Raw genomic sequence first — 16084 nt, forward strand, 5'->3', positions numbered from 1 at the left:
AACTTGGTAGTTACTCTGTGAACTTCTAACGTGGCATGTATGTGTTGGTGTATAACTAAAAGGGCAATGATGATTTAATAGCTTTGAAAGTACTTTTCACGCGCCCCCAATTTTGTCATTAATGTTATGTTTGTTTGTCTCTTTTGAATTGCAATCGTTTTACTTTTAACACTTTGTCAATTCACACACTACTCACTCACAACAAACATATTTGCTTTCAAACCTCTTGCAAAGTAAGCGCATTCTCTCAGCCATAGAACCCTAAAATCTTCATCTTCTTCAAATCTTCTTCAATCATCATAATATGGCATCATCAAGCTCAAAAGTTTCAGAATCTACCTGAAACATGCAAAGCGCACCAGAATCTGGGTCCGTCTACAAAGAGAAGACTATGGATATTCCATGGAAATCCTTAATAGTTCAAGTAGAATCACCGGTGGATTTTGCTTCACTCAAGAAGTACGAAGTGAAAATGGAAGGATTGATAGAAACTCAGAAGCTGTCTGAGTATTTCATGATGCTAAATGGGCCAACGTATGTGAACTTGGTCAAGGACTTTTGGTTAAGAGCTGAAGTGTACAATGAAAAGCCTACAAAAGTCGTAAGCAAACAAGATGGGTCAAAGAAAGGGAAAATGACCATGGATTTGAATCCTACATCATTTGATAGCTTAGAAATAAGGTCTGAAGTGATGGGCATTCCTATAACCATCACTGAGGACGTTATAGCTAAAGCTTGTAGAATGAATGCAGAGGGAAGATTCCAAGAAATAGTCAAGAAGGAAGATGTCATGCTACAAGGTTACTACAACACTCTTCTGGGTGGAAAGAAAGATGCCAAGCCTTCAGAAATGGAGATTCACAACATGATGTTGGTGAAATTCAGTAATGATTGCTTCTTTCAAAGAGCAGGAGGGTCTGATCAACCCAACAACCAACAGAAGCTAGCAATTTACTTCATGGCTATTCTGGAAAAGATAAACTTCCCAAGATATGTAATGGATCATCTCTGCTGGGCTATAAACGAAAGCACTATTAGAGGAAGAAAACAAGTACCCTATGGAAGATTGCTGTCTGAAATCTTCTATCAAGGAAGGGTGCTGGATTTCTTGAAAAAGACAAGGAGTGCTTCTGATAGATGCTTTGAAGTTTCTACTGCTAAGAAGACTATCAGTAGCAGAACCTTGCACTCCATGGGTCAGTTCAAGAATGCCCCTCAAGATGAAAAGTGGTTGGAGTTGACCACAGAAGAAACTGAGATTATCAGGGACTTTCCTTCCTTCTTTAAGGAAAGCAATCCTGAAATCTTAGTCAACTCAGTAGCTGAGTACGTCCTGGAGGAAGATGCTATCCCTCAGGAGGAAACTGCTCCTAGAAAAGGAAAGAAAGTCAAGGGAACTACTGCATCAGTAACTGCTACTGATAAGGGCAAGCAACAGAAGGTTGCTAAAAGGAAGAGAGGGAAAACTGAAACTGTTTTCCACAAAGAAAAGATGGAAGAAGCTCATGATGAGCTGGAAAAAGAAGAGGCTGAGCCCAAGCTGAAAAGGAAGAAGGCTCCTCTTGATATGAAAAGCTCTATGGTTGAAGTGAATCCAGCCATGAAGAGGATGGCTAAGGAACGTTCTGATGATTATATAGCAAATTGGCGAGAAGAAAAAGCTTTGAAGGAATTTACTGGTGCTGATAATGTAGAGCAAGGACAGATGGATCAGAACGAAAATCTTAGAACTTCAGAAGCTGATGCTTCAGAATCTGATGCTGCAAAGTATAAAGGAAAGAGGCAGAAAGTTGGTGCTGCTTCTATTCCCATAAAAAGAAGTAAAGGCAGATCAGAACCTATCATATCTAAGAAAGCATCTGGGCCTATCTTCACTCCAATGGTGGAAATTACTTCTGACATGAAGAAGAAGGCTGATGAAGAAGCTGCTCAGATGCTAGCTGAACTGCAGGAAAGGGAAACTCAGAAGAGAAAGGATAGGGATGAAAAGCTTAGAGCCTCAGGCCTTGAACATTGTGATGAGTACTTCAAGGATAAATCTATAGAAGTCAAGGAAGTGGCAGTTCAAGCTTTGAAGAAAGTTGGAACCTCAGAAGCTGTTCTAAAAGCATCAGATGCTACCATGTCAGTAGCTGGCTCTTCAGTCAAGGTAATTCAGATTCCAGTTACCTCTACTCCCATCTCATCATCTTCATCACAACCACCTGCACCTGAACCTACAGAAGACACTTCTGTTTTAGACAATCTTGGTCTCCACTACTTAGGTGAGCTACCCAAAGTTGTGTCAAACTCAGAAAAAGCCTCTGAAACAACTCCAAAAGCAGCTGCTTCTGAAAATGTTGTTTCAGAAAGCCTCCATCAACAAACACCTGAACCACATAAACCCACAACACCCCCACAATCACCATTAGCAACCATTGACCCCCAACTCAACAATCAAACAACAACTTCACCACAACAATCACCAACTGAAACTGAAACTGACTTTCAACATTCACCTGAACACTCCCCAGAACCAACTCCCATGGATATTGACAACTTTCAAGTCAATGTCCAAGACCTAACCTCTACCGCACACATTGCTTCCGACCAGCCATCAACCTCAACCCCAACTCAACACATCACCATTCCAGTTTCTAGCCCTGTTCAAGACCTTGAACTTAGTGATTCTGATCTTGAAATTCTTGAACAATCACCCCCAAACACCCTGGAATCTGGATATATTAATGCTGAGCTACTCACTATTCTCTCTCAAATGCATAATCTGGTGGATCAAAGGAGGACAATTGATCTCACCGACGCATATGAAGACTCCTGGGTATCACTTCAGAATCGAGCTGCTGAGTTTATTGAAGATATAAAGGCTAATTGCATCAGAAGCAAGGACGCTTCTGTCAGAAAGTTAATGGAGCATCTGAAGAAAAGTCTCAGAGTTAGAAGTCCTACACTGCTCCTGGCAAACAAGCCATTCTTCTCAGAAATGGACTATTTGACCAGAGAAGCAAGGATGTTTAAGCTTCTAAGGCAACAGATGGCAAAGCATCAGCAAGAGGCTAGAGAAAGGGAACATGCTCTTCTCTAGAGGCAACAATTTCTTGAAGAACAGTTGCAGAAGAAAATTGAAGAAATGGAGAAGATGAAGAAACAACAACAAACCAATCCTTAGTTGCACACCTTAGTGTTTTCCTTTGTTTGTTGTTTGTTTTAAGTTCTTAGTATCTGCTTCTGAAACTGTCTTGCTTTAATGATTATTGCTTCCGATTGCTTATTGGTTCTGAATGCTTAATGGTTATGAATGCTTAACTGATTCTGATTCTGATTGCCTGGATAGTTTAGTTATTTATTATACTCTCTTCAAGTTTAAGTTTTTCTCACATCTTTTTGTCTCTTATGCTTATTTACTTTTATTTCAATTTTTTTTTGATAATGACAAAAGGGGGAGTATATGTGACAAGTATTTAAAGGCTCTGAGCCCCCATTAATGGTATTTGAAATTTTTTGAAAAACTTCTATCATTTTTTTTACCTTATTGGTATAAGCTGAACGAAAGAAGGAGTATCAAAATTCAAGTAAAATTAATTGAACCATTCTTCTTATCTATAAGTTAATTCTTTCAATGATTCAATTTTTTAAGCTCTGATAATTTTATTGTGCGTAAAATGAATTTAATTAACCTGGATAGAACTTAGGGGGAGCTTACAAACCTCGCCTTAAAGACTATCAGACTCAGGGGAAGTTTGAGCTTACAAACCTCAGAACCCCAAAGACAACTTGTTAATTAGATTAACAACAATTGATCAATTTTTAAATACTTTTGTTTGTCATCATCAAAAAGGGGGAGATTGTTGGAACAAAATGTGTTTAACAATGAACCTTAAAGAGTTTTGATGATAACAAGGTATTAAAAATTGTAAATTGGACTAGCTAATATTTGTTCAAGTGTACAGGACCATTATTAAAAAGTTACATCATCATTGGTTCTGAATGAGCAAATAAAGAGAAAAGGAAACAACAAAATTTGAAGCTTGGACGCTCCTGAAGGCAATTTGCTACTGAAGAGAAAAAGTGCTCCTGAAGTTAAGTCGCTACTGAAGTAAGAATAGTGCTCCTGAAGAGTAGTGCTCCTGAAGACAAGAGGTCCCGAAATCATATCATCAGAAGTTGTATCATCAGAAGCTGCATCATCAGAAGCTGCATCATCAGAAGCTGCAGAAGCTGCCTCATCAGAAGCCATTTCACCAGAAGCTGAATATCAACTGGATTTGCAAAGATTCAAGAATTGAAGAATTATCACTGCAAAAGCTGTCTATTGGATTCAAAAACACAACAAAGGATTAGTGGAATTTTGCAACGGTCATTTCAAAGGTGTTTGAAGGCATGGGCTTGATATTTGGACGAAAGCGTTGACATTTGTACGAATTGTACAACCACGTTCTCCACTACTCTGTTTTGTGTCCACGCTACAAGACAAGAAAACAACTCCAGAATACGGCTTCGCCTGCATAGATGTTCTTTTGGATAAGGAATGGATTTCAAATTAGTTCTTCATAGGACAACAACCAAATCAGGCAATAGATCAAAGGTGAAAGATCAAGCTTCAACAACGCCTCTTTGGTGTGCTGGCAATTTCACAACGTCTCTTTCACACCTCTATATAAAGGAGTGAAAACCTAGAGATTTGGTAATGCTGAACGACAGACTCTCAATATTTTTACAAGTGCCAAACCTCTGCTGAAATTGTTCTGCATTCACTTAGAATTTCTGTGTCTCAAAGTCATATCTTAGAAATTCTTAAGTCCATTGAGTCTATATCTGATTTGTATTGTGAGCACCTCTGATTGTATATCAAGTGTTCAACCTTAAACAATTTTCTGTGTAATTTTGTTTAGTTAGGAAGTCTCTTGCAGTTGTGCTTGAGCAGGAAGTCTCTAGCTTGTGTGCTTGAGCAAAGGAAGTCTCTTGCTTGTGTGCTTGAGCAATTGTAATCAGATATTACTCTTAGTGAAATCTCCTTGGAAGTGCAAGGGGGACTGGACTACTTCCGGATTGTGGACGGAACCAGTATAATTGCTTTGTGTCGTTCTTCTTCTCTCTCTCTGTTTTATTCTGCTGCATTTAGATTCTGATTATCACTTCAGAAGCTGTCTCACTTAGCTTCTGATCAGTGTGTTCAATTTTTAGGAGAAATGAAGAATTTTTCAAAACACAATTCAACCCCCCCTTCTTGTGTTTTTCTCACCTTCAAGTTGAACTTTATGAATCTCTGGGTTAGGGTTTATAATTTACCAACTGGTATGATGAAGGAGAAAGTCGGAATGGGGTTAGGGAACTATATTAGAGAGTTTTTGCAGTATGATGGAAATAACAACTCTAACTTTTGGCGTGAGTACATGAGGTTGAAGGTGAGATCTGATATTTGACAACCATTGAAGATAGCGAAGAAGACCAAGGCGAATGGGGGAGAATGATGTGTGGTAAATTTCAAGTATGAGAAGTTAGGAACCTTCTGTTTTGTGTGTTGGTGCTAGGACATAGCGAGAACAAGTGTGAGGTTATATTCTCTCGGCCAGATGTTATGATTCCAAAACAGTGGTCAAACGCTATCTGGGCATATCCATGGAAGTCCGGGGGGGGGGGGGGGGGAGCGTCATCTCAATGGTTGCGGGAAGATGAGGGTTCTAAGGCTAATGTGGAAAAGGAGGGAGGCATGAGAGCCGAAACAGATGGACAATTTGAGTCCAGTAGGTAGCAGGCATCTCCAACTTCCATGGAGAGGGTGACCACGTGTCAGGTAATGGTGGGAAAGAAGACTGGTTCTACGCTTGTGACAAGTGGGGCCAGCAATAGTGTGAAGGTGTTAAGGCATGCAAATGCTCCTTTACTGACTTTTACTAAGGATATAAGGTCGAGTACATTATGTTCAACCATTTCCTCGACTATTTATAACCAAAACCAGGTGCACGGTACTAGTGAGAAGGAAAATAATGGAGATATGGAATATCAGTTTTAGAGAAAGCATATACGAGAGGACAAACAACCTATCAAGGAATCCATAAATCAGACTAACCAGCATTTTTTATCGGCAAATCCTGGTAGCCATAACTGCCGGGACCAATGATTATCTTGAGTTGGAACTGTCGAGGATTGGACAGCCCGAGTGCAGTTCCAAATCTTTGAAACATGGCCCGGGGACACAAACCAGACATTCTTTTCCTATCTGAAATGTTGGATAATAAACGAAGCATGGAAATATACGTGTCATGTTGGCATATAATTCATGTCTTGCAGGTGATGTGGATGGCAGGAGCGGTGGGTGTTATACCCTAATTTTGGACCTAAAAATACTTATTCAAAATATTTCTTCTATCTTGAATATATGTCTATTACTCTTGAAGAATTGTCAATTTGCTATTGTTTACACTGACATTTTACTCTGCTTTATCTCTCAATTTAGCTTTACAAATCTTTTTAACTGTGTATTTGTCCATGTTTTCTTGCATTTTAAGTCATCCAAAAACATCTTTTCTTGCATTTCAAGTCAGTTGATATGTCCCTGATCAATTGCATCTTTCTCTGCGTCTTATTTCAATATTATTTGCAAAATTCATAAAAAAAGGGTATTTTAGTCATTTCCTGCATTCAACTCATTTTAGTCCTTAAAAATTGTTTGAATCTTTTCATGTGGTTTGGATAAGTCTCTGTTTCAGTCTCATGTCAAAATCCATTTCAAAAATTGCATTTGAAGTCATTTTAAGTCAGTTTAGCCCCTAGGGGTATTTTAGTCTTTTCATATGTTAAAACCCTGTTTAAATTCTAAAATTTTTCTCTGAGTCTTTTAATTTGCTTGTATAAAGCTCTTGCTTCAATTCCCTGTTAAAAATCATTTTAAAATTGCATCGAAGTCATTTTGAGTCGTTTTAGTCCCTAAGGGGCATTTTGGTCATTTCACATAAAATTTCTGATTCATTTTAATCTGCTTTGTTGCTTTTAATCGTCTCACTTTACGTTAATTTTCAATTTACTTTTTCAATTCAATTTTAGTTGTAAATTTCATTTTGGTCCTTGTACTTTTGTTATTTGCATTTTAATCCTTTTTCAAGTTTGTTAGAGTCAAAGTCAAGGTTTGTTAAGTCCAAGTGCCACATGGCATCACATCATTGGGCAAGCATCCCTTTCATCACCTATAAATAGGTCCCATTGGTCAAGGTCAACACAACTAATCACTTCACAAAAACTCCACAAAAAATCATAAACTTGATAATTATTTTCTCTCAATTTTTCCCTCTCTTCTAACCAACTTTCCACCACCCTAACTAACTTCCTCCACCACAATTTTCACCCTAACTATCTCTCTCCACCACCCTAACTAACTCTAACCACCTTCAATCTTCATCCCTAACCACCACAACCACCACCTTCAACCTCCATAACCAAAAGCTTGAAACCTTCATTACAAACCATATCCACCTCAATTTCGAATCCATTTTCTCTAATAACAACCTCACAATTTTTCGTTTCTTTCCACAAATTAACAACACTCATCACATACGAACTCAAATTCATCATCCTCAAGCCACAATCGTCATTCATTCACGGTTCGTAGTCATCATCATCACAAACACAAACATGCTGCCATAAACCCCATCACAATATCAGTTACACTAAACCTTTTACAGTGAACACTTTACCACCAATACCAAACTGAATCCGCAATTATCATCAACAATTATACACAACTGTTTTTGTTCTTCCAATCCTCAACTCACTTTCCAAATCCGAAGCCAAACCGGTCAGAATCACAAGAAAGCAAGGGGCAGAAGGTAGGAGCAGCGAGGAAGAAGCAAAATCGAAACTCAACGACAACACTACAGAAGCTAGGAATCTAGAACAGTGAGAAGAAAGAGGAGCGGATCTGGCGTGTCTCAATCTTCACACAACAAACAGAAACCGAATCAGAAGCACAGTCCGAATCAAGAAGAAGAGTTGAAGTTTTCCCGTCTCTTAAGCTCGGTTTCTCCATTTCAAACAGAGGTAATTCTTCCCTCTTTTGTGTGTTATGTTTAATCATAGATCCAAGGCGTTTGTGTTATGTTTTGAAAATTTCAGTACCGGATTTGAGTTTAGGAGAGGAAAAGAATTTTGAAAGGCTAAGAAATTTTTGAAAAGGGTGGGGAGAAGTAATTCTGGCGGCGGCGCCGCCACCCTAGGGTGGCCGGCCACCGCGCCGGAGAAAGGTTGAAGATGAGTCTTCATCTTCATTCATGCGTTTTTCCAGGATTGTTTGAGAGAAGGGAGGAGTTTTCCTTGTTTTAGAGAGAAGTTTTTTGTTGAAAATGAATTAGAAAACCAGCATACCCCTTCTATACCAAAGGCCAACTGAACCGGGTTAACCCGTATTTAGTCTTTGACCCGCTCCAACTCTTTGTCCAAACCCAGCAGGCTTGTTCAAGCCCAACTGCCAATTTCTTTGTGTCTTCTGCTGTTGTTTACACCCAGTACTGTTGTCTGCACCCCCGACCATGCCAAAACTTTGTGAAAAATTCTAAGTAATTTCTTGCATGTTTCTTGATATTTTTTATGAAGTTTTGCAATGATTTTTACATGTTGAACATTGATGAAAAACAGTGTGATAGTTTCTTGCTTATATGTGATGTTTTGTGTTAACTTTTGTGAAATTTTGCAACGCTCTTGACTTTAAATCTTGATGCATGATATTGAATTTTGGTATGTGAATTTATGATGAGTTTACCTCTGTTTTGATGTTTTTACGGATTGTGAGTGTGTTGTTGTTAGTTACTTGTTTTACAAGTCATGGTCATAATTGTTTGTGGAAAATTAGTGCAAAATAGGTCTAAAGTATGCCAAAACTTTGGAAGCTTGATGTTGCCTTACAATTTTCATGTCGTATGCTGAAATAAAACTCTTTGGAAATCTGCAAAGGATATGAAAATTATATGTCGTAATCTTGCTTTCATGTCATGCTAAATTTTAGGCATATTTTTGCTTCTTTTTAGTGTTAATTCTCATTGATTTGCTTAATATTTTCTTGCCTATCTCTTCTATCATTTTATGCCTTATATTACTAACCATTTTGTTCATTGTTTCATAAGCATTCCTCATCTCACTTCATTTCTATAGCTTTAAAGACTTAGTATGTAAAACCTAGGGATCTTTGTATTTTACTTTTATGCAATTTTAATTTCTTGCAAGACCATAGAATGTAATTAGGGCATGATGTAAAGGACAATGGACTCTAATGATGTACACCGACACAAGCACCGACACACGCACACACATCACATAGATATTTTTAGATGTATGGCTAGGATATGCATGTTTAGATGTATGTGTAGGATTGAATGTTTAGGTGAATTCCTAGGATTTACACTTAGAAAAAATCATTTTCCAAATAAATGTGAACAATATCACTCAAATCTTTTTCCTAATGAACTTTGGGATCCAAAATCCCATTGATTTTCCTATTATTTTCTTAATCAAATTTCAATGAATCTTAATCATACTTAGACTTTCTTTTGCAAAATAACTAATTCAACATCACCTTTTCTTAAAGTCTCATGCCTTTAAGGCCCCTCAATATCCATTCTTCAAAATTCCAATTTTTCAAACTTAAAATCAACCAACAAAAACAAAAATATTTTTGGAAGAGAACTACGGTGGATTTGATCCCTTAAAAGGGTACGTAGGCAAGGAATCAAAATTCCTTCAATTCAACTAAAATAAAAATTCAAACGCTTTCTTCTCCCTCCAATTCTTGACTTAGTAAACTCTTAGTATTAAATAAACACTTTCAAAATAGCATTTAAAAACAAAGCGCGCGCGTAGAAAGTAAAGACGGTTCCTATAGGATACTATAGTCGTTATGGGTGCCTAACACCTTCCCGTAGTGAAAACAACTCCCGGACCTCGATTCTCAAGGGTTTTGCTTACTTTTTCCCTTCCCAATAAAAAATAAGATATCACCGGTTAAAAAGGTTTAAACGTAATCAATGTTTGACACCCGAAAAACCAAGATAAAACAGTGGGCTGGCACTGTTTTGGAAAGATTTTTCTAATTGTTAAAATTACTCTCGAAACTTCATTAATCTGATTGTGGAGGATAGAGAAGCTGGTGATTGGAGATTAACTTGCTATTATGGCTATCCTGAACGTGCCTGTCATCTGTGGTGTATCATTGGGGACTTTAATGATTTGTTGTCTCAACAAGACAAATATTGTATTCAACCCCATCCTCATTGGTTGTGTATAGGCTTCTGTGAAGTGGTTGATTGTTGTGCCTTATCCGATATTAAATTGCATAGTCACCCATTTACATGGATCAAGAGTCCGGGTACCAATCGAGTGCTGGAAGTAAGATTGGATATGGCTATGGGTGAAGCATCTAGCTATTCTTTTGATGATGTTAGCCGTTTTTGATTATATATCTTTGTTTGTTTTTGTTTAGATCTTGTTAGTCTAGCTCTTCATTTTTTAGACTATGTTAAAGCACCCTAGTGAAACAACTTGTAAACTGCTCTTATTGGTTTCCTTTCATTTGTGTCTGAATCAACTCAATCCTGTCTGAATCGTTTCAAAAAAGTCTCTGACTTTGTATGAATCGATTCACACAATGTATGAGTCGATTCATGTTCGAATCATATCATTCTTTCTTGAGTCGTATCATCAAACTCTCCGACTCTCTCTGAATCGATTCAAAGTGATCTTGAATCGATTCAATCATCCATTTGGGAAACTTGAATCATTTCATTTATCTCTTGAATTGCATCAATCTTCATATACTTTCCTTTGTCTGGACTTAGCCTTCTCGATGTCTGAACCGATTCATCAGGTAAATGAATCGATTCAATCTGTGGTTTTTGTGCGAAAATTGAGTCTTTTCACCATTTAATAGATAAACACTTTTCTTCTCAACTTCAAAAGTATCGAATCATTTGCAATTATTCTCTCTAGGTGTCAAAAACTCATTGTTCATATATTCTTCAAGATTAAACACTTTTTCTTAGAATCACTTTGTTCTTTGAGTGTATAGATTCTCTAGGGAGCTAGTAGGGATTGTAGTTTTGTTCTCTAGAGAAGATTGATTGGGCTTAATCAAGGCTTCAAAGGAAGTGAATAATCTCATTCCACCTCCGAAGGACTTGGGGATCTTTCTAACCGTTTTTGATGTCGAAGGGGGTTCGTTTTCCGGACGTAGCATTGAAGACTCGAGTGAAGAGTTCGAAGGAGTGCATGGGTAATTCAAGGATCCGAAGATTCAAGAAACACCAAATTCAAGGGTTACTTAAAGTTTAGGGGAGTGTTTTACATATGAGTTGAAGAATTGGGGTTTTAATTTGAAGGAACTCTTGTAAACATTGTAATCAACATTTGTTACATAGTGGATGACCTTGGTGAAGGCGTACTTCATCAAGTAGAGTAGATGTAGCCCTAAGCGAGGACGAAAAAGGGTGAACTACTATAAACACCGGTCTTTTTCCCTATCCATTTTACTTTTTGATATTGCTTGTGATTAATTGAATAATTGATAGGTTAATTGCTAGTATTGATCTAAGTTGTTTTTCATTGAAAATTAACCTAATTCATTGAGTTAGGTTTCACATAATTTGCTTAGATCAATTGATTGCAAATTCCATTCAATTCTTCAATTACACTTGCATTGTGTTTTGAATTGATAGCATAGTATTTTTGTTCACATAGGTTTGGTTTGAAATTGTGTATTGTTTTGTACCTTGTTCAAGGATTATTAATAATTGATTGTGTAAAAAGATTTGTATCGTGAATCTCTCAATTCTAAGATAAAATCTTATTCCACATATATTTGCTTCTTGTTGATTCATTGATTGTGATTGTTCTTGCAAAATTCCAATAGTCAATTACATTCAAATATGTTTTTATCAAATCTTCGAAAAACTTTTAAAAAATTATTCACCCCCCTCTAACTTTGTAACCATCTAGCCATATAGACCAACAATGGGAAACTCTGAATGGCTACAACTTTTTCCAGAAGTCAAACTAACAAACTTGCTTACTCCTCACTTAGATCATACTCCAATATTGCTTGATATTATACCTACGATTCATCAGAGGTATAATTATTCTTTTAAATTTGAAAATAGTTGGCTCCTAGAGGACGATATTGAGGAGGTGGTGGTGGGTGGTTGGGGTGGTACAATGGGGTTAGAGCGTGGTGATAGGGTTGTGAATTGTTCTACGATGTTACAAAGTAGGGGTAGGAGGAAGAGAGTTCGGTTTAAGGAAGAAATTGACCAATATGCTTGTATTTTAGAGGAACTACGTGCCCAACCAAATGTTATGATGCGTCCTCAATATGTAGCAACCCGAGAGAAGCATGCTTAACTTCTTATACAAAAGGAGGCCTTTCGGAAGCAGAGAGCGAAAATCCACTTGTTGAAGGAAGGGGACATGAATACAAAGTTATTTCATACATCTGCGGTAGCCTGCGAGAAAGTGAAGAAGATTAGTAAACTCCGCACATATTATGGGAGGACTTCTACGTCGCAAGAAGATATGTGTACTGTGGCACAAGGTTATTTTGAGCAACTATTTGTTGCGAATGCGGGTGTTCATGAACCAGTATTGGATTTGATGAGACGATGTGTTTTGATAGATGACAATATAATGCTTACGACACCTATTACAAAAGAACAATTACGTCAAGCCCTTTTTTAAATGCAACCGGACAAGTCCCCAGGTCCAGATGGTTTTAATCCGGCATTTAATCAGAGATTCTAGCATGTGTGTGGTGATGATATTTTTTTTAGGCAGTTGCTTCTTGGTTGGATTGCGGTTACTTCCCTTCAAACCTTACAAAAACCAATATTTGTTTGATCCCGAAGTGCGAAGAACCAGATAATATGAAGGATCTAAAGCCTATATCTATTTGTAATGTGTTGTATAAGATGGTGTCAAAGTTTCTCTCTAATCGGCTGAAACGGTGTTTGGATAAATGTGTGTCAGAGGACTACTCAGCAATTGTCGAGGGTCGCTCTATACTGGACAACGCGTTAATAGGTACCGAGATAATCCACTCAATGAAGAGAATACGAAAGGAAGGAAATGGAATTGGCTCTCAAGATTGATATTAGCAAGACTTATGATAGAGTGGATTGGAGGTTTCTTCGTGGTGTGCTTATTCGAATGGGATTCAATTAGAAATGGATCCAATGGATGATGATGTGTGTTAGTTCTATTACTTATTCGGTGCTTATAAACTTTGACAGGGTGGGGCCTATTGTACCCGACAGGGTGATGCAATTCTAGTTTTTCTTGCGGTGGTTCACCAAATTAAAAAAATTACTAAATCTGAATATATATCAAAAAATGGGAAATGGAACATTGATTCGACTACATCAAAAAATAAATAAAAAATAACATTGGTAGACCATATACTTTTGTTGGTTAATTTCGCCATGTTATTGAAATTTGACTGATATCATACTATGATTTTATTTGTTTTTTGTGAGGAGTACTACTAAAATATTTTTTTTGTGAGTCCTTCTACTATAATATTGTTATTGAGATTTGACTGTTATAATATGATTTTCTTTTTGTGATGAGTACCACTATTAGAGAAAGTCTTACTTATGCACAAACACAAATAATAAAAGTTTGGGCAGACTCGCATAAATGAAGAAAAATAAATTGAAAAGAATTTAGTCATATCATACAAAAATATGTATGAATACTGTCAAAAGAAAACATGAGAGAGAGCGATGAGAGAGGTTACAGTGGTCGCCCTAGGTTTTCACGGTGGCAACCGCGCCAGAGCTTATCTCCGGCAAAGAGATACACTAGGGGGGATTGGGGTCCAGCCTGGGTGGCAGATAATGGGGGGATTGGGGAGATTGGTTTGTAGTTAGGTCAAGAAAAAGGAAAGCGACGCAACCGGAGGATCGAGGACGGGACAAGTTAAGGGTTCCAGAGCGGCATGGAGGTTCGGCATGGGATAAGGGTTTCATGTGGCATTCAGAGATGGTGGAAACTAGGACTTTGCGACATGGAAATAGGGTTTGGAGTGATCAGCATGGTGCAGACGTGAATTTTGATTTGACAGTCAGGCATGGTACTCGTGTGCACAGAACAGATACGGTTAACAACCTGGAACGTGATAGTGGCAATAAGGTTACGTACTATTTTGCTAATATACCTGACTGTACGCCATTATTTCGTTTACGTCAATATTTTGAAATGTGCGGCATTCTGTCTGATGTATACGTGGCTAGACAACTCAATTCAAGTGGACAGGTTTATGGCTTTGTTTGTTTCTTGAATGTTAGGAACAATGAGAAACTGGCCAAAGCGTTGAATAATGTTTGGATTGGTGATCGGAAGGTGTGGGCTCGAGAGGCACGTTTCGATAGGTTTGCGCAATATGATGTGGAGAATAGGGTGCTTGTTAACGATGTAAGCAGGAATGGAACGGAAAGGGAGGAAAGACCGGTGGTGATAACGCACCGTGAGGGAATAAAAAATGTGAGGGTAGACAGGTTACAGGAGGAGGCGCAAGAAGGTGAGGGAGGAAAAAAATCATTATTGACGGTAGGAACAGTGGGGGTTAATGTAGAGAAGAAAAAAATAAGTTGAAAAAAAATGAGTTGAGAAAAAAAAAGAGAAGGAAGGTCTAGAGGGTGTTGGATGTTTGATAGAGGATGGAGGTGAGGGAAGGCGACGCTGGTGTTGGTAGGGAAGAAGAAGGACAGGGTGGCGGATGGAAGGAGGGGGTGGAAACCGAAGTTGAAGAAGGTGGAAGAGAAAGAGGTTGTGCAGTCGTACAGCCGAGGGTGTTTTGGTGTATACTTCAACATCGAAGGATCGTTTGTGGGCGAATGGTCGGTTGGTAGAGAAGGTAGTATCGGGAGATTCATCGTTGTCTATTCAACAAAGATTGGTGGATGCCGGTATTAGTAATGTGGTGGTGGCGCCAATGGGAAGTGATATGGTTTTCCTCTATTGCACGCGGGATGTAGACATTTCGAATGTGTTGAATGAGGCCGTCGATTTCTTTGGTATGATGTTTTCTGACATCCATAAATGAAGGTCAGATGATGAAAAATATGAACGGGGAGCCCGAATTCGAATTTATGGTACGCCGGCGCACGCTTGGAATGAGTCATTTTTTTAAATTTGTGCTCTGGGTTGTGGAAGATACATTCGTTCGGATGTTTGTACTATGGATAGAGCGAGGTTGGATTATGCGCTGGTGCTGATTTCTACTACACTTTTGGAGGTTATTAACGTATCATCTACAATGCTCATTGATGGTCGAAAATATATGTTAAAATTGGTGGAGGAATGGGGTTGTAATTTAGGGGAAGATGCCTTTTTGTCGAAGGATGCAACGGAATTAGAAGCCCGGACAGAAGCATTATCTCAAAATAATGATGATCCAGGATTTGAAAAGGTTAATGGGGATATGGATGTGTTGGTAGATGACCTTAGCAACGAATGGATGGAAAATATTAATGTTGAGGTGGGAAGCAAGTCACATTAAGTTAGCATTCCTAGTCACGTGAAGACAAAAGAGGATGATGGTAAGCTTCCCTTAGTTATATCAGCGCAGGTACAACATGGTGAAGGGCCTTCTAATTTTGTTACAATGAAGTCTAATGGCCATAGCAAGATGGACGGCAGGTCGAACTCCAAAGCTGGGAACTCGTCAAAATTGAAAAAGAAATATAAGGCTGGTGTACTTGTTAACCAATCAGCAAGGCTCTTTAGAAGAGAGATTTTAAAGTTGCTTAAGAAAAATAAATGCAAGAGCAGAACAATGTCAAAGGCCTCAAAGGTGCTTGCTACTAATCCTTCTAAATCATCTAATACTTCAAGTTCTTTGGTGAATAAGGATTTGGAAAATTGGGTAGTTATTCATGGTAGGAAAGAGTTGGCAGATGAGGATGTGCGGGAGATTGGCAAATCTTTAGGGGTGCATTATGTTGGCGATAAAAATAACAGATTTAATTTATTGACAAGGGAGGGGGAAGAGAGTGGAGGGCGGAGAGAGGGAGTTTGGTGGAGGAGGGAGACGGGGCGGGTGGTATGGCGATAA

General features: G+C 38.3%; 2 protein-coding genes across 2 annotated transcripts; both read left to right on the top strand.

The window, feature by feature from the left end:
• The first annotated feature begins 11988 nt into the window (after positions 1-11988).
• Positions 11989-12375, top strand: LOC146929574 (uncharacterized). Its single transcript, XM_085707360.1, has one exon. The coding sequence runs from the start codon at positions 11989-11991 to the stop codon at positions 12373-12375; it is 387 nt and encodes a 128-aa protein (XP_085563486.1).
• A 2312-nt stretch (positions 12376-14687) lies between these two features.
• On the top strand, positions 14688-16084 carry LOC146929575 (uncharacterized). Its single transcript, XM_085707361.1, has 4 exons — positions 14688-14807; positions 14849-15051; positions 15184-15508; positions 15599-16084. Exons 1-4 carry the CDS (start codon positions 14688-14690, stop codon positions 16082-16084), a joined length of 1134 nt encoding a protein of 377 aa, XP_085563487.1.

Source organism: Medicago sativa, chromosome 4 (assembly GCF_051527215.1).
Source record: "Medicago sativa cultivar Bolivia chromosome 4, Bolivia_mono, whole genome shotgun sequence".
Lineage (NCBI taxonomy): Eukaryota > Viridiplantae > Streptophyta > Magnoliopsida > Fabales > Fabaceae > Medicago > Medicago sativa.

Bases quoted from the DNA above. Each gene is read 5' to 3' on its own strand.
- LOC146929574 (XM_085707360.1), top strand. From the start codon at position 11,989: ATGGGAAACTCTGAATGGCTACAACTTTTTCCAGAAGTCAAACTAACA.
- LOC146929575 (XM_085707361.1), top strand. From the start codon at position 14,688: ATGGAGGTGAGGGAAGGCGACGCTGGTGTTGGTAGGGAAGAAGAAGGA. The intron at 14,808-14,848 runs GTACAGCCGAGG...TCAACATCGAAG, and splicing joins GAGAAAGAGGTTGTGCAGTC to GATCGTTTGTGGGCGAATGG. The intron at 15,509-15,598 runs GTGGGAAGCAAG...ATATCAGCGCAG, and splicing joins TGGAAAATATTAATGTTGAG to GTACAACATGGTGAAGGGCC.